Source organism: Chamaea fasciata, unplaced genomic scaffold, assembly GCF_029207755.1.
Source record: "Chamaea fasciata isolate MVZ Bird 193981 ecotype frontalis unplaced genomic scaffold, bChaFas1.0.hap1 SCAF_4, whole genome shotgun sequence".
Lineage (NCBI taxonomy): Eukaryota > Metazoa > Chordata > Aves > Passeriformes > Sylviidae > Chamaea > Chamaea fasciata.
This window is the reverse complement of record NW_027094089.1, coordinates 78,411,401-78,437,184: the sequence shown is the minus strand read 5'-3', so window position 1 is coordinate 78,437,184 and position 25,784 is coordinate 78,411,401. Positions and strand designations below refer to the sequence as shown.

The 25,784-nt window shown below is 39.6% G+C and overlaps 1 protein-coding gene across 1 annotated transcript in view; it reads right to left on the bottom strand.

Annotated features, from left to right (window-relative positions):
• The window catches only part of LOC136289064 (connector enhancer of kinase suppressor of ras 2-like), a 144,681-nt gene that overhangs the window by 81,021 nt on the left and 37,876 nt on the right, over positions 1 to 25,784 (bottom strand). The window contains exon 2 of the mRNA XM_066182529.1: positions 10,854 to 10,990. Coding sequence (XP_066038626.1) covers positions 10,854 to 10,990 — 137 coding nt within the window. The remainder of the gene's footprint in view (positions 1 to 10,853; positions 10,991 to 25,784) is intronic.

Here is a 25,784-nt window from a genome sequence, read left to right as displayed (position 1 = left end):
AGAGGGGCTGCGAGGAAGAGAAATACAAAGCTCAAGTGAATTGGGAGATAAATTTTTCATATTTTAATTTACTCATACTAAAATTAATTAAAAATCTGTGGAGATTTGCTCCTTTTCTATTATAAATCTGTCAAAGTTGCCTTAATAATCAGTTTCATTGCTTCTAAGCAAAATCATTCTGCTCAGTTTTTGCCATGTATAAATGACTTGAGGCACATCCTACAAGATGACTGTATTAATTATTTTATATTTTAAAAGTCTGGAATGCCATACTGGATTTTCTTTTAATCCATACCTACAAGGGGTGTTTCTTGTCCACATGTTTAATCCCTATTCCAGCTCTTCCTTCCCTAAAAACCACTACACCTAAAGTTGCCAAAACAGAGGGAGAGATTCATCTTCCTCTCCCACCCACTGACACAAGGATTAGCTGCAGACTCATCTTGCCTAATTAATTTTCGTAAAAGGATGCAAAATTTCAAACAAGATCTTAAAGGTCACAATCAAATCAGCAGAGCAGCCTTCTCTCAGCACCACTCAAAAAAATTAGTTCCCATTTCCAGGTGTTTTATGCAAGGCATCCTGCTCCATCAGCATTTTTCAGACCCTCATTTCCCAGAAAAAAAAAAAAGTGCAAATCACAAGATTTAGATGATCATATTGAGGGTGCTCTGCTTTTCTGCTCAGCTCACTGCAATTCTGATTTCAAGATTTATCACAAATCAGTGGTTTTACATCAAGGAAACTTCCCTGGGAAAAAAAAAAAATAAAACAACCAAGGAGGAGGAATAGTAGCACTGATGGCAGAACCTCGAGTGTGACTGATCAACAGATCTTTCTTTATGACAGACCTATACACAAGGAAAATAACAAAGTGGAGTTGTATATAACAAGTGAGGTATCCCATAGGGACAGTTCTCTTTCCCTGCTACATCTGCTCCTACAAGCTTTCAGAAGAATTATCCTCTGCCTTGTCAGGTTTCGAGTGCCTTAGGAGATATTTAATTCACTGCCACTGAATTTAGCAGATATGCAGCTACCAGTGTAAGTTGCCAGCATAATTTCTGGGTTAACCAGGCACTTTTTCACATCACATTATATTAATGCAGTGTAAAATTGGGTATTGTCAAGTTTATCAATTTATCAGATTACCAAATTATCACATTTCCCTAGCCCACGTGTTTGTTATATAACACAGAATGATTTGCTATTACCCCAGACTTCATTTAACTTCCACATAAGTTTTTTTCAGGCCTGTGAAACTTTATTCACAACTAGTAAGACTACAAATATCACAAATGCACTAACAAAGGCAGATCCGAAGGCAAAATGATTTGCACAAATGTGCAGTTTTGCCATGGAAGGATAAACACAGAAAGGTCTCTGGGTGAAAAGAACTGGAATTGGGGGAAGTAAGCAATAGTTAGAAGGGGTCGTGTTTTATTATTATTGAAAAAAAAAAGCTTGGAGCTATGTAAAAGTTATTTCAAAATTTAGTTTAAGTTTTTTTTTTTTCCCCAAAAAATTCATTGACCCTCAGGCCTTACACAAAAAAACCAAGCAGTACACAAACTTTCCCCTCCAATGCACACAATTGGTAGCCACGAGGTTACACATTAAAATTCCAAAACCACAAATACTTCAAGGAGTAAAGGCTGAACATAAGTTTTAGTGTAACGCTTAGAACTCCTCCAGCTGGAAGCAGTAAAAGATGGGAAATCCAAAATTAAAATTTCAGATTCCTTTTTCAAGGGAAGGAGTCTCCTTTTGCTGTTCTCATGAATGAGGCAGGGGAAAAATAAGCTCTTATTTAGTGAATTCTAACAGCACTCAGCTGCAACTAAACTTGGTGTATAAAAATTAAGGGAATCTTACTGAGCTAAGACAAGAATTGCCTGTTACATCATACTTAGACGTAAAATACCATCGGCTCATCAAGGATTCCCAAAGAACTCTGATTTAGAAGGCATTGAGCCCATTTATAAAAGCCTTATTGATTCTTCCCAACATATTATATTTTTTCATGTAAATATTAATTCTTAACAGCAGCTCCTTCCAAACTTGCCCAGCAGGGAAATAAGGTTTATTTCTCCACTATACCTTAGTCACATGATAATCCCTTTTAAAGACTTGTATCTCATTTTCAGTCTTCTGCCCCTCTGGTATTGCGACTGGCTTGAACAAACTATTATTTATTTGTTAGCTCACATTTGAGGCTTTGTTGAATTTTGCTTGGTTTAGTATTAGGACTTTTAGAATTAGAACTAGAATTTGTAGAATACAAGTAGAATGACTTGTACCAAACTCTTATTGTCCCCCAGTTTATTACATCAGCTGGCTGCTGACACTTCCATTGGAGACAAATGATCCTGACACATTTCCTGTAAAAAGCATCCTCCTGGTCTCCTCCAGCAAGGAGTTATTTGCTTTATGTTGTATTTTCAACTCATCAGACAAGAGACAAATGGTGCTCTGTGTAATATGGTTTAACGAAAGAACATATAATGCTCAAATTGGGCAATTATTTGTAAAACAGTCTTGATGAATATTGTCCTTAAACTCAATCAGGTTCTTTTCCCAATATTTTTCCTCTACTGTGTACAGGCCTCAGCTCCCTAATAGATGTAGATATCCAAGTATAGAAATGAATCATTAGCAGACAAATTAAACTTCTTATCAAAATGGGACTCTATTGTTAACGGATGAAAAATGAGTGGATCAAATGGCTGCACAAAGCAAATCCAATAAGGGCTCATCTGCACCCCATCAGCTCCTGCCGCAGCACTTAATTCACAGTAACTCACTCTCGCCAATTATTTCATACCTGCATGGATTTTCCTCCCTCTAAAGTAATTCCAGGCTTGAGCTATGCAACTTAATTTCCGAATTAGTGGTTTCCAGGGAATGTGTTAGCAGAGGAATAGGCTGAGGAAAGTGAAGGAGGGGGGGGAAGGGAAGCTGGGAACTTGGAAAACAGTAAGAAAAAAACACTGAAAACAGTGGGAGCGTGAAATGATGGGGAATAAAGAAGAGTCTAAAATTCATATACAGTGTTCACACCTGCATGCTGAGCTTGTTCTGTAATTGTTTGTTCCAGTGGCAGAACAAGAGGGAGGAGGGAGGCAGAGGGACCAAAGGGAGAACACACGAGGTCTCCGTGTGACCAGTCTCAGCTGTTGAGAGGTTTCTAAGTTTTGCTTCAAATGCCAAGAGACCTGTGCAGGCCACAGCAATCCCTGGGAGGCAGCAAGTCAATCTGCAGGGAACATAGACAGTAATGACTCTGCTAACGGGGTCCTGCTCTCCAGCTGCCTCTTGAAATTTGAGTTTTCCAGCGAGCAAGGAGAGAACCCTGCGTTTAAGCAGGAATTTTGCAAACCAAAGAGCTGAGCTTTTCTGCCCTCAGAGGTTTTGCAGGAAATATTTTGCAACGTGGAATGTAACAGGTCTTGGAAGCTGTGAGTTGAAGGGTGAAGGTGGGACACAACCACTGCAAAGAGGCTTCAGGGGTTTGGGGAGTGGCTCCTCTGTGAGCCCAGCTAACATCAGAGAAGGGAAGGTCTGTGTAGCTGGGAAAAGCCCCAAAACCCTGCAGGTGTTGGAAGCTGCCCTCACTGCAGGATCACGAGCATTAAATCTCTGTAGAGCTTTTATTGATGTGCTCTGATGCCCCACACAGGCTGCTCAGCTTTTCTGAGCCAGGTTCTGTGTGTGCAGGGCAGGCAGGGGTCCAGCTCCAGAGCACAGGGTGGGAGAACTGCAGCAGGTGCTCAGAAAGGTAAAAGAAAATCTGCTCCCCCACACCAAAAGATCCTTTTTTCCTTAAAGTAAGCAGGGAGGTTAAACAGTGCAGGAGGCACCACAACAAAGGGGAACTTCTGAGGGAACAGTCTGCTGCTGCTGTGAACCTGGGATAAGCCTTAAAATGCTGGTTTAAAAAGAGAATGCTTCTCTAAAAGGGAGAAAGCACCTCTTGCTTCTTGCCTGGTGCTAAAATGAATCACAGCACCCCAAAGAAAATGTGGATTTGTCAGTTGTAGTCATCACTTTCCTGCTACATTGTGATGGCTTGAAATGGCTCATCTGAAATATCAGGCATTCTGTAATTCCCAGCCTTTAAAACAGAGCTGCAGGTATGCTACAACACCACAGCTTCTTCCTGACTCAGACCTGAACTTCAGTGGAACTTTTCCTTTTCCTGGCAAAACCAAACCAGGAAAGTGCAAATTCGTGCTTGCCTTCTTTGAAAATAAATATATACACACAAAAAGAATTTATGATAGCATACTAATGAACATCACTTTGTTGAACCAAAGGAATTAACCCAAAAAATTGAAAGATAATTACCACACAGTAGAAAGTAAAATATACAGTGGGATAATGTATCCTATGACAGCATCTGAGAGAGCCCTATAGCCATCACACCATTATTCAAAGTATTATTAATGTGAGTGAAATCTTCATAGGAAGATTATCCTTATCTGCCTGCAAAATCCATGGCATTCTGTGAGCAAAGCACCAAAGTCTCCCATGCTCAGCTTTCCATCACAATCTCCTATTGAGAACTCCAGCAAGTCAGCCATCCAGGAGTCTGAAAAGGCTTTGCTTGGGCTTTCTCAGATGGAAAGAAATGAAATAGCAAAAAGTAATAATAAAAAAAAAGAACCTGTTTTTTCATGCCTGGTTCACTTCAACCGTGAATTTGCTCATTTTCATGAAAAGCAAAATACATGAATCAAAAGGCAGTGCTCGGCTCAGTAGGAGAGGGAATGAACACCTTCATGTCCAGATCTTTAAAAAGCATGCCCTTCACTTTTACAAATATTTCAAACCAATTTCTGCCATCTGTGATATTGTAAAGCATTTACAGCTCCACAGCATTTTCAATTCAGTGAATTTATTTTCATATTTTCCCAAAAAGTCTCTCCCAAATACAGGTCCTGGAGTCACTGTCTCCAAAATACTACTCAGCTGAAAACATGGCAGAGCATGAAGGCCACCACTTCTTTGTGTATATTATTTTCATAATGTTATTTTAAGCAAAGTATTTCTTAAAATTACATTTCACAGCTTAAAAATTTACCAGCCAGTAATTGCTTTTAGCAACAGACAGAGAAGCCATTAGGATGATTTCAGTGCTGTAATCAACACACACTCTCAGCCACACAATTCTGTCTGACTCATTCCCTGCACAGACTCTAATTAACTTCCAAAGGAAAGCCAGGGGATTCCTGGTGGAGTAATAATGCTGTGGAGACATTATGCAAAACTTCACCTCTAGGAAACGATCTGGCCTCGCTGTGATTGCATCCCAAAAACCTCACAGAAAGCTCTGATTGCATTCCCTTCCCCACCAAATTCATTTATTAACCAGAGCAAGGGGAGGGTTTGTGGGGTTTTTGCTTTTAACATGAAAGCATGTCTGAAAGAAAAAAAAAAAAAGTCACTGCTGAGGAAAAACCATAGATAAAGCTGGATCCTATAAGTTTGGAATCCATAAAATATTTCATATGGGATTCAGCCGTCAAAAGAGGAGCTCAGTGACTTCACACTCTGAGGTTCTGAGACTCAGCACTGCCCTGGCCAACAGATTCCCCCATGGACAGAGGGGAAAAGAGCCAGGAAATCTTACATAACTCACACCACATCATGGAAACAGCAGGGCTGGAAAACACAGCTGAAAAATCCCCCAGCTTTGATCCCTGGAGAAGTTTTGGGGTTTTTCTCAGTGTATTTTAAATTTATAAAGAAAAATATTCTGACCAGGCACTGAAATTGTTCTTTAAAAGAGAGAAGCAGGCCAAAGAGGGCCTAATTTCAGCTATTTGTCCTAATTTTTTTTCTCTTAACCACATAAGAGACCCTGTAGTCTCCTCTCCTTTTCCTGTTGGAACTGGATAAGAAATTTACAGTATTTACACCTTGTCTTCTTCTGCAACTGAGTAAAAATCCTCATTTTCACCTTGCAAGCATCTTTGACCCCAATAAATTCTTTTTATGCACTACTATAATCTTATCAATCTTTTTTTTTTTTTCATTGCTTCCTTTGAACCAAGCTTTTCCATCTTTACATCATCCCCATCCATTGGCAGGTGATTCATTTTTGACATGCAATTACCACAATTTCTTTTTGCCCTTCATTAAAAGTTTCTGCTGGTATTAAACATCAGACCACTGCAAAAACAGATTTCAGCAAGGAAGATGAATATGTAAATAATGGTGGCATTAGGGCAATTATACAGCACAATCTGGATTGTTTGGTGGGTTTGAATTTCCCAAAAAAAGTCAGTTTTTAAGTGGCCAAACCCATTTTTCCCATTAGGGACTGTAGGGCACACTCGGAGAATGGAGGAAATCAAATACTCTGGGAAAGACTTGGGATGGTCCAGTAAGTTAAGCCTCAGGATAAAATGCCAGGGAGAAAAACCCAACTTGAGTTTAGGTAAATACGTAAAAATACACTGACTGAAACAGGGGAGGGATTCTACCCCAGGATTTACCATGGATGAAGTTATGCTTAAATACTGCACCCAGTTTAGACTCCTACAGTTTTAGGATGTTTAAAAAAAAAAGATCAGAAAAAATGAATTAAAGTGGTACAGGATTTAGAAGAACATCATTAGTTCATCTCCTCACTTCATTCAGCTTATAAAAAGTAAGACTTGAGTGATCCAGATCCAGTTTATTTGTGCCTGTTCAAAGAAAGAAAATACCAGGAACTGAAGCACCTTCATTTCAGCAGTGAAGGACTGGCTGGAGATTAAAGCCAGACAAAAAGATGGAAATTAGCTGCTTCAGAAAACAAACAAACAAACAGAACACTGGAAACCAGTCAGCAAATGCTCTTAAACTGAAGTAGCACCCCCAGAGAAGGGGGTAGAAATTCTGGTTCTCCATACTTTCAAGTGTACCTCTGGTAAATTCTGCTTTTTCGAAAGAGTTTTCAGGCCCAGTGTTCTCTAAATGGTAGCACAAAAACCTGATCCTCTGGGGATACCCTTAGTGGAGTTGTGGCTCCCTCAGCTCTGTAGTTCATAATGTATTGATCGCATAATTTATTAACAGCATTCAATACATATAAATATGTATTTAAATACTGTGCGTAGTTGCCAGTTTTAAGTTCTCCTCAGAGCAGACCTGCAAAATGATCAAACCAATTGCTGCTAACCTTAGGAAAAAAGTTTAGAAAAACAAAAGGGGGAAAAACTAAAGGAATATGGGAAATACGTCAGGCATACAAGAAAACAACCAAACAACTGCTGTGCTCTCACTAGTGCTCTACAGGTTCTGATTTTATTTTTATGAACATCACCTTTCTCAATCAGGAATCCTCTTCTTTTTTTTCTTCCCTGACTGAGATTACTTTTGGTTGATCCTAATCTACTCTTCCAGGAATGCTGCTCCACGTAAATAAAATCTTGCCTAGGGCTGCAAAACTCCGAACTGCGCAGAGCACAGATCTGAGGTACTTGGGGGTGAGCCCAGCAGGGGCCTTAAATGTGAAAAAACCAGCTTTTTGGCCAAGAAAGGGGAACATTAGAGAGGTTGTGTTAGTGAACTGTATTGATCTCTATCCATTTAGACAATTTCCAAATCCCAGAACATGTACCTGGGCTCTCAACAATGTTTCCACACAGGCTCTGGGATTCTGGTGTCCGTGTGCTGCCATTTAGCCTTTTTAATATTTATATGGATAAAGAAGCTGAACAATCTGGCTGCTCCTCAATATCTCTGTGACTTCTTTCTGAAGAAATGAATGGAGGAGGAAGGGGATGGAAAAATAATAACAGAACAAGATTTTAGAAATCACAGTAGTGCTGAAAAGTGTATGTGTGTGTGTGTGTGGAGTTCAGGTTCTCTTAGAATTACAATAAAAATGCTCTCTGCATTGCTTTCCAATGTAGTCTGGATTTGTTCTAGGTTCCTTGGAACATTTTTGTTCTCCCACTTCTAAACAAGAGCAAAATTATGAACAACTGTTTCAAGAATCCAAAACAGCAAAACAAAGTTTTTTGGGGTGAAGGAGTTGACTTTGAGGTTTGTTTACTTTCATGTTTTGGGGTTTTTTTTTTTTTTTTGTTTGTTTGTTCTGAATGGACACCACAAGAACTCCAATATTTGCTTAAAGAGATGCAGTTTTGGGGCCGTTTTCCTATCACAGTAGGGCTGGAGCTCAGTTTTTAAAGACAGACTGACTTGAATTTTCATTTGCTGACGCAGCAGGATATTTTACAGAATTCAGAGAGTTCTTAAGAGCATATTGGCTTTGCTGTAATTAGGGCTGCAGGAATCCTGCAGAAATCAGGCTGACAAGCAGAACCAGGCAAGGCAAGTCACATCTCTGGCAAAAGGCATTCTGTGCAACTTTTTCCCCTTCATCAGCAAAACCCCTCAAAGAAGTCTCTGCCCTCCTTGCAGGATCCCTGACCCATCTGAGCACGCCTGGAACCGTGTTATAAACAGGATTAATGACATGATCCTGCTTAAAATTGACCCTGCAGAAAGGAAAGGAGGGGAAAGAGGCATTTTCAGCAGTGATTCTTTTCACAGCCAACCCTGCATATGGTTGTTACCACCACAGTCAGGGAGATGGGGACCTATTGAATTGGATTAAGCTGAATTTACTTAATCTCACTTCAATTAGATTTATGTAAGTGTATATTAAGCTGTGTGTGTTCGTTGAGTGGGAAAAAGATAATCTTTGCTCTTCAGCAGAGATTTTCGTGTGTATGTTGAAAATTCCTGTATTACAGTTAGTTCTAAATATGAAAAAAAAAAATGGAATACTGCTACACTCTGGTCCAACAGTTGAATTTAGAGTTTGAATTATGAAACAAGTTATTCAATTGAATTAAATAATACCTATTAAGTTTACTACCATGTCAGAGCAACTGACTCCTTGTATGTGAGGAAGCCTTGACTACCCAAGCTCCTTAATTTAAAGCATCAACAACCATAATCGCCACCTGAAATCTCATCTCTAGATCAGTTCTAAGTCTGATTCCAAGATGCAGAAAAGCATATGAAACCAAGCAATGTTGGCTTTATTCAGGCTATAATAAAATAAAAAAACCAACCCAAATCCAAATTTCATAGGCAGAGATTACTTGCAATAAACCCGTATTGTCTAAAAATGATAAAAAGCTGGAGAGGGTGCTCACTTATTACCTTTTAATGAATCCTTTGACCACTCCCAGTTATAATTTCTATCTCAAAGTCTCATTGCTGCAGCTTCTTTGTACTCTAATTTCAAATGCATGGACTTGGTGCTAAAGGCATCAATTTTTCACATTTGCCAAGAAGATAAAAATGAAACAATGAATAGGAAACCCCTAAAACCCCAAAGTACACATCTGCAGGCAGTTTTGTTAGGGATTGAACACAGAGTTTAACATCTTTATTTTCTGTATTTGGCCCCACTGAGTATAGAAGGTAAATTTCCCAACTAAAACAAGCTCAGAAGTAAGAGAGACTTTCTGAGTGTTTTCTTAGGACAATCATAGGTAAATTAATTAATTTGATGAATTAACAGTAAGCCCAGCCGCAGTGACAGAGTCAGATGCCTCAGGACTCAGCAAAAGGTGATTTTGGCCAATGATGTCCAGCACAGCCAGTGGTGATTTGGGATTGGGATCCAGACCTTCCAAAGGGGTTTTCCCAAATAACAAAGTGAGGAAGAAACTGTGGTGTCCCAGAGGGGCCCCACCCCAGCCAGGAGACTGCAGGAGAATGTGGAGATGTTGACAACTGACCTTTCATAAGCACAGCAACAAATCAGAGCTTAAATCCCCTTCCCTCCATGCACACAAACCCCAAGATTCATCCAAAATATTAAAGCAAAGTTTTACAATAAAACTTCTGCCATGGAATGTAAAATAGCAGTGGCAAATACCTGAGAAGGGGAGTAGCCAAGTATTTCACATATCAACCAAAATTTACTAAGTACTTTCTTACTTCTGACTCTGATAAGAACCAAAAAACTTCCCCAGTGAGTACCTTAAAAGAAAACAAAACCCAAACCAAACACAAGCCCCAACACAGAACTGGGGGTGAAAGGAGGCTCTGGGACAGGGACAGAGAGGCCAGAGTGAAATGAAATCTCTATTTCTCATTAAGGCAACAGTCAGTCTGGTTGGAAACCTGGTGTTTTCAACAAAATTTACATTTCTAGAGCTGTTATTTAAAATATGTTCTCTGAAACCACTGGGTTTCAGTAGCATCAGAGTTTTAATGTATGATCAAAAGAAGGGACCTCACAGACCCATGCTCAGCAGTGACGAGTGACAGCTCATTAATTAATGTCACACTGGCACTGAAGCACAAACTAGCAGAGAACTTTCTTTGGACAGAGAACAAAGTTTAGGAGTTTTTAGAATTGCAATGCTGAATTATTTTCTGTATTGTTAAGGCTTGTTTCTTCCTCGAGGATAACACATAAACCATTAACATACAGCTGCCCAAACCACAGTGACCAGGAGCTTTTACCCATTTCACACCTCAGAAATTATGGAACACTCTTCTGCAGTGGCTTATGCTATGGCAGAAATATGTAAAATTACAGGCATTGAAAATACTTTTTAAACTGAAGTGGTACAAAATAATTGTAGAGAAGAATAAATTATGTATTGCTAATATGCATTAAAGTGACTCATCTCCTTCCAGATCCTATAGAAAAACACAGCTCTGATGTTGTAGGCAAAAATAATCTGACATTTTCATAGTTTATCGAAAATATTCACCCTGAGTTACTTCACCCTATACTTGTTTTGATAGCTGGGAGTATCAAACATACCTGAAAATAAATGAAATATAAAATCCAGTGAATATTGCATGCAACACTTGGCATAACATACCTGTTTCCTTCTTTAAACATCCAAAGAACCAAACTCCTGTTTGTGAGCCCAGCTGAGCATCCACAGAAAACAAAACACATTCCCCAGTGGTCCCAAACTCACTGTCACAGTTTTTATGATCATGCACTTGCTGTGCTCTATAGGAATTAAACAGGGCTTTTTAAAAAGTATTAGAAGATGCATTCTGGAACTGCTTTACAAACATCCTCATCAGTACCAGAAGTAGCTTTGTGCTACAAAATTAAAATTTCTGCAATATAAATGTTTAGGGGATGGTATTCCAAGCTCATAAAAACTCTGCTATAGGTGAGCAGCTCCAGCAACTACCAAAACAAAATCACACTTCATCCTCCCCTAAAGAAGGGGCTGCCTGAATTTATAACCTCTCAATAAAGGATGAGGTAGAGCCACATAATGGAGAAAAAAGTCTGCACCTGAGAAAGGCCAAGCCTTCATTTCTCTCCCAGCTGAGGTTCCTCCAGCTGATATGACAGGAGGATTTCATCACCAGCACATCATCTTTCATAATTAAACAGGAATTCAGAAATTAGAGCCAAACTTTGGATAGAAGTGGGTTCATCAACCTGAGAATCAGCTTCCTGTTCTGGCATCAGCAACCTCATTATTGGCACTTCCTGAATACATTTCCCTGTTAACAGGGATCTAAAACTGGCTCGTTGTCATTAGCTGAAATCCTTGTAGCCACATCCCTGAAGCTGACTTCAAACCAGCTTTGTGAAACAGACACAAAACCCCCTGAAGCCCCAAAAAATAACAGTCAATAACTCAGCAGGAAGAGGGAAGAATTTCCTGTATTAAAACCCATCAAGGCTCAGCTCCATGTCTATGCAAGCACAGAAAAGATCAACACAACATCTAATGAGGCACTTGCTGGTTTACACATCCTGCTCCTCATTTTGGAGGCAAATGTGGCAAAAACATAAACACATAATTCTCCAAAATATATTTTTTTATTTTTTTTTTTTTAGCTCATGCATTAAAAATAACGTCCAGCAGAATTCTTCAGACGTGGAACCAAATGCCAGCAGGCTTGGCCAAAACTGCCTGCTGGCCAGGCAGCCCCAAAATGGTGTTGAGCGCCCTGAAAAATCCATGCCACAGGAGCCCTCTCCTCCTCTGGCTTTGGGGAGATGCCAAAGCTCCCTGCACTGTTGCTATTTTCACCCCTAAATCCCTACTGGCCATGTAAAAAGCTGTTTCTTCCTCAATTTTTTAAAAATTAAATCTGATTCCAGTTCCCCATGTCTACCTTCATCTGTGTGGATCCCCCCAAACCTCTGAAATAATCAGAATCTTCTGTGGTTTTTTTGCATTCTAACAAATTTTTCAAGCCCGGAAATTTAAGCATATTGACAACAGGATTTTCTCCCTTTCAAAAGGAGAACCTGGAGTCAACCTCAGGGGCTTCCTATGCGCAAACCCCTTCCAAAGGGGCCCAATAAATTGGCAATTATTCTATCAGTGACTCCAAGTTGCTGTGTTTACATAAAATTAAATATAAATGCATCCATTATCTTAGGAATGCTATTTTTAAGAGTATTCCCCTCTGCAGTTCTCATGCTTTGACTGAAACCAAAGGAATTTACGGACTGTGAATGCCCTGCACTGCTCTTTATTAATTCATAATTAAACAATTGAGGTATTTTGTTGTGCGAAAACACAGCATTGTATCACACACTCCCAAAAGATGAAAGAAACTTTCCTTAACTCAATCCATCTTCACAACCATTTTTTTTTTCTTTTAGGTCAAAGTAATTCACACAAAAAATATTTAACATTTCTATTTTCACAGGGTACTCAATAATTTCCATTTACGTGGCCAGTCATAAAAATGTGCATAGATAAACTTTACATCATATAATTTTTATTCTAAAATGAAGGTGTATATACATGTAAATAAATATACATGTACCTCAAAAAATGTTATTTTTACAGACTGAGAAGGTTACTATCCCAATTTCTATAAAACTTGTAATGGTTGATATGTCTTTTCCTTTATTCTGATTCCACATACTATTCAAGAACTCAGATAATAATGAAAATATATGAATCTCTCTTAACTAATAAAATCAGAAAATCTTACTCAGCCAAAATTTTCAGCAAGACTTATTTCTGAATTTTAACACTATAAAAACTGCTTATAAACAGTATTATTCACTGTTTGTTTTTTCTTCAATAACTGGACAAACAATTTGCTTTCCATAATAAAACAGCAGCTTTCCACAGCTTCGCCAAAAATGGCTGGAATTAAAAAAATATGGAGGAATGGAACTATTCTGTTGATATTCTGCATGCCTTGGCAAAAATTTTAATTCATATTTTATGTTCTGGATAAATGTGCCCTCAGAAAATGCATTGAATATCTGCTCATTCCCCTTCATAGCCTTTAAGATTGGAGCCAATCTGCAATCAGTGGAAATGTGCTTTAAAATTTGCATTTTTGGTTTGGTTTCAAGCTACTTTAAGGTAAACTGAAAATTTAGTCAAATAAGCAGCTGAAAGTAAAAAAAAAAAAGAAAAAGAAAAAAAACAACAGGGAAAAGTTATGTTTCATATAGAATTTCTCTGTAATTATGTCAATAAAAATAGCAACAGGAACAATTGCATAACTCCTCCAAACTCAACCCTTTCCCTTGTTAGTTTAATATATTTAGAGAGAAAATACCATAATCCATTAAAATGGAAGTGAAATTTTGAGTTCGCTCTGATTATAGCTGTTAAAAAATGAAAAAAATCCAGATTTAAAACGTGTATTTATTCTTTTTTAAGGTCTTGTGACAGAGCTCTGCTTCAAACACACCTCCATTTACAGCAATTTTGTCGTTCCAAACCCCCTTCAGAGAATACTTGTGCTGGCATCAACACAGAGGGAAAAACTGGAGCATGAATAACTCCTGGAATCACAAAGCCATTAAGGCATCACCACCATCTCCTAACTGGGAGCAAGTTTTAGAGATCTTTCAGGAATATTTAGGTCAGCATCTGCCATTCAGAGCCCCCTTGACAAAGCTCAGTTTGATGTGTTTAATTCCTGGGCTCATGCGATGCTCCTCATTTACCGGGGGGGGATAAATTGGATGGAATTGTTTATGGTATGAAACTGGGAAGTTTTACAAAGTGCTAAACACTGAATGCCAAGCACTGGATCAATTAAGTCTTTAATAGTAGGGGGAAAAAAAGAAGGAAAAAAAAAGAAAAAGAAAAAAGAAAAAGGTTTCCAAATCTAGGTTTGATTGACTAGCTCAGCATTCACAGAACTTCTTGATTAATTACTTTTTTTTATTGTTATATATGACTGCAAAAATGTGAGATGCCAAGCAAATAAAGAGAAACAGTACAATTGTGCTGTTCAAATTAGTTTTTCATTCCTCATGAGGTACCAAATACATTCTTTATTCAAATCAGCCACGACTGGAACAACATTACTGTCAGGCCTCTGATCTGGAAATCTTTCTTTAGGGTTGAGGCAAGAAGTTTCAGGGAGGAGCACAGTGACTTTCTGGTCATAAAAAGTGGAATTACTCCCCAGAGATCAATCCATAGGAAAGATGTAAAATTGGTTATGGACCCCTGTAAGCTAAGAAAACTTTCCTCTATTTCAACTGTAGAGAATTTCAGGAATAAAGAAGTGAAGGGTGCATTCCTGATTCCCCACCTCTGTATGTTCATAGTAGGTGAATTTCTGGAAATGGTTGCCCTGGTGTCTGCAACAGAGCCTTGAAATGAAATAAAATGACTGAGCTCTAAACCTGTCTGGAACAAGAGAACCAATCTTGTTATCATGGGTTGGTTCACTTTTCCTGCTGTGGATTTATCTGAAAATATTTTGGACTTGAGTGCCTTATTCTGCAGTTTTCAGTACAGGCACTTCATTTATTTACATTAGTCTGATTCCTCCCTGAATGCTAAAAACCAACCCCAGAACATTTAAAAAAAAAACTAAAAAAAAAAAAAAAAAAACAAACAAAAAACAAAACCCAAAAACCAAAACCAAACCAAAAAAACCCCCAAAAAACAAACAAAAAACCAAACCAAAACAAAACAAACAAAAGAAAACCAAAACAAAACAAAGAAAACAAACAAGCAAAAAAACCAAAAAAAACAATCCTTAATGCCAAGACTGGTCTGGAAAAACAATGTGTTCATGATCAGAAGTAGATATAGATACACTCAACAGCTCTCTTTATGATGTTTAAAGTGTTGATTTGTCCATGTCAGCATTACAGTTTGTGCAGCATTTCAGCTTCATTTGGAGGCGTATTTCCCTGAGGTCTGCCTTGGGTTGCGGTTGGAAGATTTTCTGCACAGCAAAACCTGGAGATATTTTTTGTGGCAATGTTTAAACCCTGTACGACCCTTGTTCAGACCATCACCAGTGAGGGTTTGCAGGCCAAAGCTGAATTTTCTTATGAAGTTTGTTATATACTTTCTCCTATCGCAAATATCCCACTAAAAATCCCTGCAGGAAGGCAGGCACATGCTCCCACACAGAAGCAGCTTCTGCACTGATGGATCAATCTCAACCCTGAGCGTGATTTTACCCTGGAAACACCTCTGCTGCTGTGAACTCCTGAGCAGGTTCTTTTCTTGTAAGAGTGCTCACACTTGAGTTCCATTTCCCTTTTTCTGCAGCAGAATAGGAAAAAAAAATTGCATCCAGACAATGTTTCCCCTATAAAAAGGAAAAACTTGTAGCTCTGACCAGGATGTAAAACTGGGTCAATGTGATGCCTTCCTTTGACATCCCAAGGCACACAGTGAAATAGCCCCTTTTTTCCCCACATGAAAGTGTAAACAACAGCTCACCTCTCAGACCTCCACCCTGCACATTTGGACCACTACTTGTTGGTTTAGAAGTATAATCTTTTTACTTGCACAAAAAAAAAAAAAAAAAAAAAAAAAAAAAAAAAAAAAAAAAAAAAAAAAAGTGTAAGATTAATATTTCTAAACTGCTAGATTTACCCCAGAAGCTCCTGTTTAAACACTATATAATCAGGCCTCTGTTTGATCTCATTTCTCTCTCTCTCTCTTTTTTTTTTTTTTTTTTTTTCTTTTCTTCATCCCAAGACTCCTTTCAAGTGTTGGACAAATCTGCTCCAGTCTAACATCAAAACATACTGACAGGAATAAGACTGCAAGGCTGCTGGCTCCTCTCAAGCAATGCCACCCATTGATCCATGAATAAATGTTCCAGCTTCAAGGCACATCTCTGCTGCAGAGTTTTTCTCTTTGGAGATTCAAAGAAGAGTTGTCTGGTGCCCGAAGATCTGAAAACCTGCTGGAGTAACTGGGGGATTGGGGAACTTGACATGGTGGTTTGCAGCGTTTGGCAGGATTTTCCAGCTCACCCTCTCAGGAAAAAGCAGCACAATTTCAGAGGAATCCCATACAAGATTTAAACACTCTTTTTTTTTTCACATGTATTTGCAGCATTCTGCTGCCAGTTTGATGATTGGCTAAAATAAAAACAAGGTTGTTTGCCATCACTATATCTTTATATTAGATGATATATTATGATCATGAGCTTAAATTGCAAAGGTCTTACTTTCAGTTCGTTAACAAAATATTTTTAGTGACATTGTACCAACGATTTACAAAATTTCTTGAACACCATATTGCCTGCAAAATGCTGGGAATATTGAAGGTGTAACTGAAGTGTCCTGGAAATTATGCATTTAGAAAATCTTTGAGAAATTCAATAAATATTTTCAGGGATGTGGCTTTGGTTTTGCTGCCACGTAATGCACAGAATTGAAAATATGCAGCTTCGGTCTAGCCTGGTGTCTTAGACCTTGGTTTAAACCCCAACCCAGGATTAACTCCTGGAAACCAAGTCCTTCTAAGAACAGTAGTTCAGATAGCTCTGAATCATCTTCTTCCTCTTAAATGGAAAGTAAACTTGTTTTCAACGTCTGTGGCATTCAGAGCTTCAAACACTCACCACCACAGAAATACAGGCTGGAAAAAGCCAAACCATGGACACTTTAAGTGGAGATAGAGATAGAGATATAAATGTAGATATAGATAAAAAAACATTTGCTTGAAATTTTGTACCACTATTTTGTTTTGGGACAAGTAGTCCAGTTTGTAAAAAGAGCTGAATGAGATGGTCTGAAAAAAGAGGAGGGAAAAAGGAAAATAGCAAATGTAACTGCACTCCTGACTGAACCTTATCTGAAGAGTTGTGATGAATGCTGCTATAATATATCAAATACAAGTTAACAATAGTCTGCTGGAAAAAGAGCTGGCTTTGGGAGATACTTACATCATTCTTGGCAAGAATTCAAAGTATGACTCACTCCTGGAACATTTATACTACTGGTTACAGTTTAAAAGACATCCAGGTCTGACTATTAACACCGAACTCACTTTTAAAAATTGTGGTTTTTACATGACCCTCTCTTAAATTGGAATGTTTAAAGCATATTTTATTTCTTTTTTAAGGGAAAAAAACACCCTACTGTTTTGGAAGCAAGAACCTGTTGGCGAAGCAAAAATGGCATGGAATGAGCTTGACTGAAATTTATCTGAGCTAAACAGTGGGATTGAAATATTGGTTGAAATGAAGCTGCCAACCTGCAGATGGAATCAAAGAAAATGAGAACCTTTTACCTTCTGCAGAGCTATTTATCACCAAGGCCTGGCTGCAGTGCATATGGATTGCAAGGGACTAGGAAAGGAGTGGAAAATAATGGACTAGTTCTCTTCTCAAACAGCTTAAAAGTAATATGGCTTAAACTTGAGTAGACCTTGTCATTTTTTAGAAAATTGCGCACACAAAACTTGACAACAAATGAGGAATTCAAAATGCGGTTTGGCGCTTTATTCCAGCACATTTTCTTAGGACGTTGCATAATTACAGTTAGTTGTAGGTGATATATGAACAAACAGAGACATATCAAACATAGTGGGGCTGAATATAGGTATTTTTATAGTTAATAATACCCAAGGGAGAAATTGCAAGTCCTCCAGTGAGCTGTTCCTTTTGGCAGAAGGCACATAAAACTGTTGGGAAGAACATTAGGGCAGGAAATCAAGGTGTGGATGAGGTCAGAAGTGAGTGTGGGGTATGTTTTCGGTTTAACAGCCAGTTCTTACTCAATGTGTGCTCAGTTTTAGAAACTGAACAGGCAAAGGAGCTGAGTGACAACCCTGCTTTTAGCAGCTCCTCATCAATACTTGGACAGCAGCAGCAGCATCTCCCTCACACGTCTTTGCACAAATCTGTGCTCAGGTGTTGCATCTGTTTGTCCTGCCCGCCCCCACACGTACCAGTGAGCTCATCCCACGGGAGCACCTCTGGAATGGTGGCATCCTGAGCAGGCTGTGTCACCTAGACAAGCATCCAGACAGATGGACATGCACATGGATGAAGAAGATGTGTCCACGAAGGATGTTGGGGCAACAGATGGCTCTTCAAAATGCTGTTTATTGCATCAAAGGTGTTATAGCAGTCCTGGGTCGCGGGTGACAGAGCCACGCCTAAAGCTGCCAGCCACAGCTTAAGCCTGCCTGAAGCCACTTTAGTTCTGGTTGCAATGCATTATATAGTTTTCTTTGCTGAGCATCTTAATACATAAAAACCAATCAACATCATACACAATACCTTTACTCTTACCTTTAGCCTATCATAACTATTATCATTACCATATTTTGGTTAGTACTACCCAATCACATCGAGTTACTATGTTGCAGTTTAAACTTAAAGTTGTTTTTCTGTTTTCTTGCAGTGGAAAATTCTTAGACATTTTTTCTAGTTGGTAAAAACATGTTTTTGTTTGCCTATGGCACCTTCTGCTGTTCTTGAGACATATTTTTGCTTGGTAAGAACATCTCTGTGGTCAATACATTCTTTGCTGTAGCCATAAAACCTCCTTCCAACTCGACTTAACCTTTGCTTTCTTAGTTGTCCAGTAACAACTGGCTCAGCAATTCTAACTTTAGACATCCTTTATTCTTCTATACCAAAACTTGCTTTCATCTCTATTTCACTTACACGTTCTACATTCAGAGAGCCTTCTGTTAAGCATTCATATCTGTAAAACTTCCCTGTTAAACTTTTATCTTCCCCAACACATGGACATGGCATGGCCTTACAAAGACTCTCCCATTTCCATGGCCCGGGCGTGTTTGTGGCTCATAGCAGCCATGGCTCATCCCAGCTCCAGGCTCACATCCCAGCCCCCTCCATGCAGCCATCCATGGCACTGCTCTTCCCACTCATTCTGGGCACAGTTTGGGCCCCCACACTTTGCTGACATTCTTTCTGCTAAGGTAAAAATGTGTATATTAATGTATGTGTGTAACAGTACACATGTGTATGCAGACCTGAATTTCCTGAAATTTTCTGCTTTGGCCCTGCACCCAAGGATGCTTTGAGGTAGAAGGGACCTTGGAGGTCATCTCATCCACTTTCCACTATCCCAGGCTGCTCCAAGCCCTGTCCCAGCTGGCCCTGGACATTTCCAGGGATCCAGGGACAGCCACAGCTTCTTTGGGCATCCTGTGCCAGGGCCTACCCACCCTCACAGAGAATGATTTCTCCCTGATATTTAATCTAAAGAGGAACATGAAATTATGAAGGCAGGAATTGCCTCTGGCAAGATCCAGTTTCCAAACAGCATGATGTGTTGGAAGTGTACTTGTGTTTTCCATATCCTACACAGAATATTTTAGCACAGCAAAATGCATGGAGCTTGTTCACATGATTAGGTTGTTTAGGAATGGAGATCTTGAGGAGAAGCATGCTGAGGCTGTAACTATTCAGATTTATATATTTAGAGTGTGTTCTCTTGACATCATCTTGGTATTTAAAGAAAACCGTGTTTTAAATCCACACCAAAAAGCCCACTGTCACATACCTCACAGCCATGTAAAAATCAGCAGCCAGTTTTGCTCAAGTGATTTTGTTTATCTTGGAGACGCAGGCAATTAACTAAATGACCAAGTGTGCTATTTAATCAGTGACAAGTGCTGCAGCTCTTGCTAAAAGAGCTGGAGGTGGTAATGAAAACCCAGAGTTTTTCACAACCGTCCCCTCACACCTTTCTCTGCATATTGGAGATCAAAGAGGCTCCTGAGTCTTTTTCCAAGCAGCTTTCTGGAGGCTGCAGGGAGAACTGGATCATAATCTTCAGGCTCTTTTCTGCCCTGAACTGTTTCTGTGTGCTCAGGATATTGGATGTCTAAGGCCTGAATACCTGAGCACATTGATTGTATTTTCAGAGAGCAGCTCAGGGTTAGGCTGGGACCCATCGTACAACAGAATCATTAAAATATGGTTTATTGGAGCCAAGCAATTTCAGTAGTATATTTAAAATAGTGCTATTTGCACGGGGACATACCCTTTCCAAAAGTCTGAGAGAAGCAAAACAAAAATATATTTGAGAAGAAAACAAGCACCAAATAAAAAAAAAAAAAAAGAGCCTTTAAAATCAGGATTTGTGCAGCGTTAACATTTAGAACATGCCGGGTGGATTGTATGGACAGATTTATGGGAATTTAATGGCTGACAGGTGAGTGCCACCCATCAGTTCACTCCAGCCTGCTGCAGAAATGCTGCCAAACTAACAGCATATACTTTTCTTTCCTTGGATTTTTAAAATGCTACTTTAAAACTTTGCAGAAAGCATTGAAGTTCAGCACAATTTCGTCTTTGAAGGAGAGACAATTTCATAAATATTGATTTATTTTTCTGTGTAGCACTTTAGAAAGTCGCTGCCACATCATCCATCTGTGCTCTCACTGGCACCACTCAAGGTCAGAACTGAAGAGCTGAAATTCAAAGTTCACATTTCTGTAGCCTGCTAAAAGGGAAATAATCTTCCTCCTGAACAGTAACGTTGTTCTTGGAAGGTGTTCTGTGCTGATTTGGCACTGTAAAACGTTGCTTTTGAAAACTATATTTTGTCAAACAGTATTTATTTTACGGGCTATTTGGCTGTATTCTAGAATATTTCTGGTCTTTCACTGGTAGAAAAGACAATGGATTTGAATAAAATTAAACAGCTAGCTGTCCCTTACTTTTGTGACATCTTTATGAAACCAAATAGTGCTTTTGTTCTTTTTTCTCAGCTTTGCAAAAAAATGTGTATAAATTATCCACAAATGCACGTGAATTTGCATTTCATAGCATCTACATTATTCTCTTCATCCACTGCCTTAAAAACCAAGACAAACATGGTTGAAGCCAACAAGGTATGAAAGGAAATAACTGACCCATTTATTTCCAGTGAAGTCAATTGTGAAAAGTTAATTTGAACAACCTGATCGTTGGATAAATCATGAAGGCCTGGTGGTGTAAATGCATAATAATGGTAGCAGAACCTGTGGGACACTTTCCAGGGGCACAGCCCTCAGCCAGGCACTGATGGTTTGCCACCACCCCACTGTGAGAGTGGCTGCTGAGGCACCGGGATGTGACAGGGCTGCTGAAAGCAGTTTTCGTGTGTAACCCACTGGACTGGACTGAAATGAGCTGTGAAAGCCATCTAAACATGCACTTTATCTGTCAGCCCGGAGGATCCAGATGAAGTTTGGTAGGTGTGTCCTCACAGCATTCCTGCAGAGCCTCTCCCATGGAAATGCCTCTGGAAAAGCCAGCCCTGCTGCATGTCTTTCCTTCCCAAGAGAAGGCAGCACAAGGAGTGCTTGCACTGCTGAGCTGGAGACTGCTCAGTATTCCCTCACTGACTTTACCTGGAAAGCTGACAAGGACATCAGCACAGACTCCCCCAGCTCCACCTCCTCCCTTCCTCCTGTTGTGGGTTTCCACTCCTCCCATGGATATTTTATGTGAATTTTCCAGTTGCCTGGGAGAGCTCTCACTTTTGTGTCAGCATTTCCAGTCATCCCCTGTCTCAGATGAGTGAACCAAAAGGCCATTTTATGTCCTAGGGACCATCCTTGTCAGACTTCAAACTTTCATCAGCAGGATTGGGTACTCCCAGTGTTAGGATGGACACTGCAAAGATTGTGAAGAGCCCTCAAAGCCTGAAGATTCATTAGAAGAACGAAACAAATTCCAAAATCATCTAAATGCATTAGGATCTGAGTCCAGAGCTGGATGTGGAATTCAGGGTGTCTCAGTGGAGCACTAAGAGGCACCAACAGGTGGATTTATCATGTTTCCATCAGGTTTCTTTATCCTCTTTCAAACGTTATTCATCCTTCCCCACCCACATTTCTAGGTGGTGGCTTTTCCTTAACTAGACTGTCAAAAAACTCCAGGTTAAACCCCTGCCATAAAGAGTGTCTAAACTGACCCAGAGGATTTTCAGAATTGACTTTCCACAGGAGCAGATCCTGAAGATACACAGCTGCTTGTTGAAAGTGTAATCACAGAATCATCGAGGTCGGAAAAGACCTCAAAATCACTTAGTGCTCTTTAGCTGCTGTAAGCCAGCAGGAATTTACATGGAATGTGGATCCCTGAAACACTGATGTGTTTTTTAACACCCTGCCTCCCATTTTAAAGGTTTCATGTCAATCAGTGTGCCTGTTGGAAACAGAATATATCCAGATAATTTTTCCTTAGTGAGTCAGCTTTAGTTCTTTGGTTCATTCCTGAGGGTTTGAGTTGGGAAAGCTTCTCCTGTGAAACAGTGGACTGAAAGGCTGGAAAGGTGTTTCAGAAAATTCTGTCCTGATAGAAGTTACCAATAAATGAAGGCAGACACTGTCACCTGCTATTCTGTTTTTATTAAATGCAGTTGTCTCTGACTGCCCTCACTATCAGGTGAATCATTCTTTTCCCAGTTCAAGGCTGAGAACTTAATGCAGCAGTATAAACTTAGGTTTTCACTGCATAACCTTCTGACTGTTCTTTTCCTGTTGCAAACATGATCCTGTTAGAATCCCCCAGGTGCACAGCTGAGATCTCACCCCCATGACCTAATCTTGTTTTTTCTCTGCCTCTCCTTCAGTATTTTATTGATCACTGTGTCTCTGTTTGAGATTCCCACCCTTCCCAGTCATTCATTATGCATCTGCTACTCTTTAGACGTTCTAAGTAACAATTTAATATTCTCCTTTTTCTGGACAGATGTTACTGGGTTTACTACCTTCATTTCTCTAGAAAAATGCCAGATACCTCTCTCCTCTACAGTGTCTTTTTTTTTTTTTTCCCTGAAAACACATGGGCTGGATGGTTTGCTTGCTGTGGTGATCTTGATGTGAACTGATTGTCCTTCAAAAAGAGCACTGACTTTTTCTTCCAGCTCCAAAGGCAAAGGTGTTCACTTTGTGTGGGATTCAGGCCAGGAGAACCTGAGTTGAAGTTCACATTTGCTGTGTGAGCAAGACCCTGAAATCCATTAAGTTTCAGGGGACTTGTGCATCTAAAAACCATTTACATCTTTTCTTATCTACAGACAGAAACACCTGTCTCGGTTCCAGGAGTAGAAGTATTTTAAAGAAAACTGTTGGAAGGGCTGTGAGATAAACCCTTTTTTGTCATATAATTCCTATTTATGCTGTAGCCTGACTGTATTTCCCACTGTCACTGCTGCTCACGTGCAAACCCATGAGTTCCTTCTTTGCAGACTCTGAATTCTTTGAATTTTGGTACAATAGCAGACCTCTTGGCAGCTGTAGACGCCTGTTATTAAGGGAGATGGTTCTCTGAATATTCCACTATAGAGGGAGAGGGTTTTGAGTGGCTGTGATTTGCATAGCATGTGCTGATATGCAGTTTGCTGTCCCAGGGAGCGATGCTCCTTTGTGTGTGGGAGAACACAGCTGACAGCAACGGCAAAGGGCTGCAGCAAAGCCTGGATGGCTCCCACACCCATGGCAGGCAAAATCTCCAGCCATTTGAAATGGTAGCTCAGCTTCTGGTTGGTTTGATTTGGTGTTAATTGATTTATGGATATATTTTTTCGCAAAGCTCCTCCATGGCCCCAGTCTGTTCTAGTCACCCATTTTCTGCTGTCACAAGCTTCTCCAGGTGTCTGGGCTCAGGAAACTCTACTCATTATTTGCTTTCTTTTTACAAACAGCTGTGACATTAAAAGACACTCTCTTCATGCACCTCATTTTCAAAGATTTTCTGTGCCCTCAGAGCTTAGTTTAGGATTCAATATATTTTTAGGGAGCAGTATTCTCTAACACTAATACTTCCAGCCCACACAAAATGAGCTATTGCTTCATGTGCTTCCTGATCTGTTTCCTTTAGAGTAACTCAATGTCCTCCAATGATGGAATATCATCATTTGAGCCAAATTGAGCCTCCTCCCACACATAGACATTCCATAACCATAATGCAAATACTTCTATGAAAATATTTGAGACTGGTTATGAACTAAAGGAAGAGATATTCCTTCTTTATGGGTGCAATCAGAAATTTCCCATCATTTGATACTCTCAGTGGTTATTTTGTCCATCTGAGCATCTCTCAGGCAAGATTTTAAGGAAATACTGGCATTTTATTTATTCTATTTTACATTTTATATAATCCAATCCTCATAATTCTTACGATTTTAAAGTTACTCACAGAAACATGGAAATGAAAGGCAACTGGATGAGACGAATGCATTTTATTCTTCTACAGAACATGGCACCTATGGGGATAAACTAAATGTGACCCTGAGAGCTGTCAAGACAAATTAACTGGTCAAAACCCATTTGAACAAATTCAAACTTAAACTGTGTAAAACTAAAAAGAGAGGTCTCTCCACTGACGTACTTAACATTTAGACCTACAATGTTTAAGGAGCCACATGTACCTTTAATTTTTTTTTCCTAAAGGACAAACTTATTTAAAAAATAAACATTAATATCTGAAGCATTACTGAATTCTTGCCAGCAGCCAGAATGAGCTTAAAAAGTCAGGGAAAAAAGGACTTCTTTTGAGATGGAAATTAACTCAGTAAAAATGACCAGATCTGCCAAACTGGGAACATGATGATTGGGAATTTCAGTGGTAAGCAAATCCAGTCTTCATTTTTGAGGCAGATGACCCAAGTGTCAAAGGATTGTATTAAATCACAGGTACTTCTTTGCAGTGAAGTCCTGTTGGTGAGAGAGGTAATCCCTCATGCAAAAAATCCCAGCCGATATTCTGAAAATTGGCCAAGCCAAACTTGTGAAATTCAATGTGAATTGTAGATGTTCCTAATTGAGCCAAATTAACTCAAGAATTCACCACAGTGAAGATGTTGTAGACACCCTGTGGGAGCTACTGACCACAACAGTGCACCAGATGTGTCTGAAGTAAACAACCCTGCTTTCCCAGAAAAGCAAACAACTGGATTATAATTCTGCTGCAAATTACCTTTAAATCTGGAGACTTTTCTTTCTGGACTTGAAAAATTACGTGGCCAGCTGGGAGCCTTTTCTATTTAGGAAAATACATACCTTGAAAACTGTCTTGGGTTGCAAAATGCAACCCAAAGTAGGTATTCTATTTGCGGTCTATTGAAACCATTTGGGGAGGTGTTTGGAGGTGTTTTCTTCATCTCTTCTATGACCCATCCCTTGTGACTCTGAGGGGACAGGTGTCTTCTGTTACTGGGCAGCTGTTAAAACCAGGTGGGGCAGTGTTCTTATCTCTTTCACCACCCATCCTCCCTCCAGGGGATATCTGCTGTTCATGGGCCATCGAGGCTCACTGCAGGGCTGATACAATTACATCATCCCACTGGGAGATGCTCCACCCAGGGGGAGGAGCGAAGCATTCCTACCTGGATAAAACCTGGGATTCAGAACACCGGAGCAGCCTGTTTGCACTGGATTCCCAGAAGAAGACAGGACCCATTTCACCATCACTGGACCTTCAGAGGAAAACTACATCCTTCTGCAGGATCATTGCTTCAACAGAACCACATCTGTCACTGCAGGAGGACATAATTGGACTGCTCCCAACACCCTGACCAACAAGGTGTCAGGTTGTATTCTGACTCTGTCAGTGTT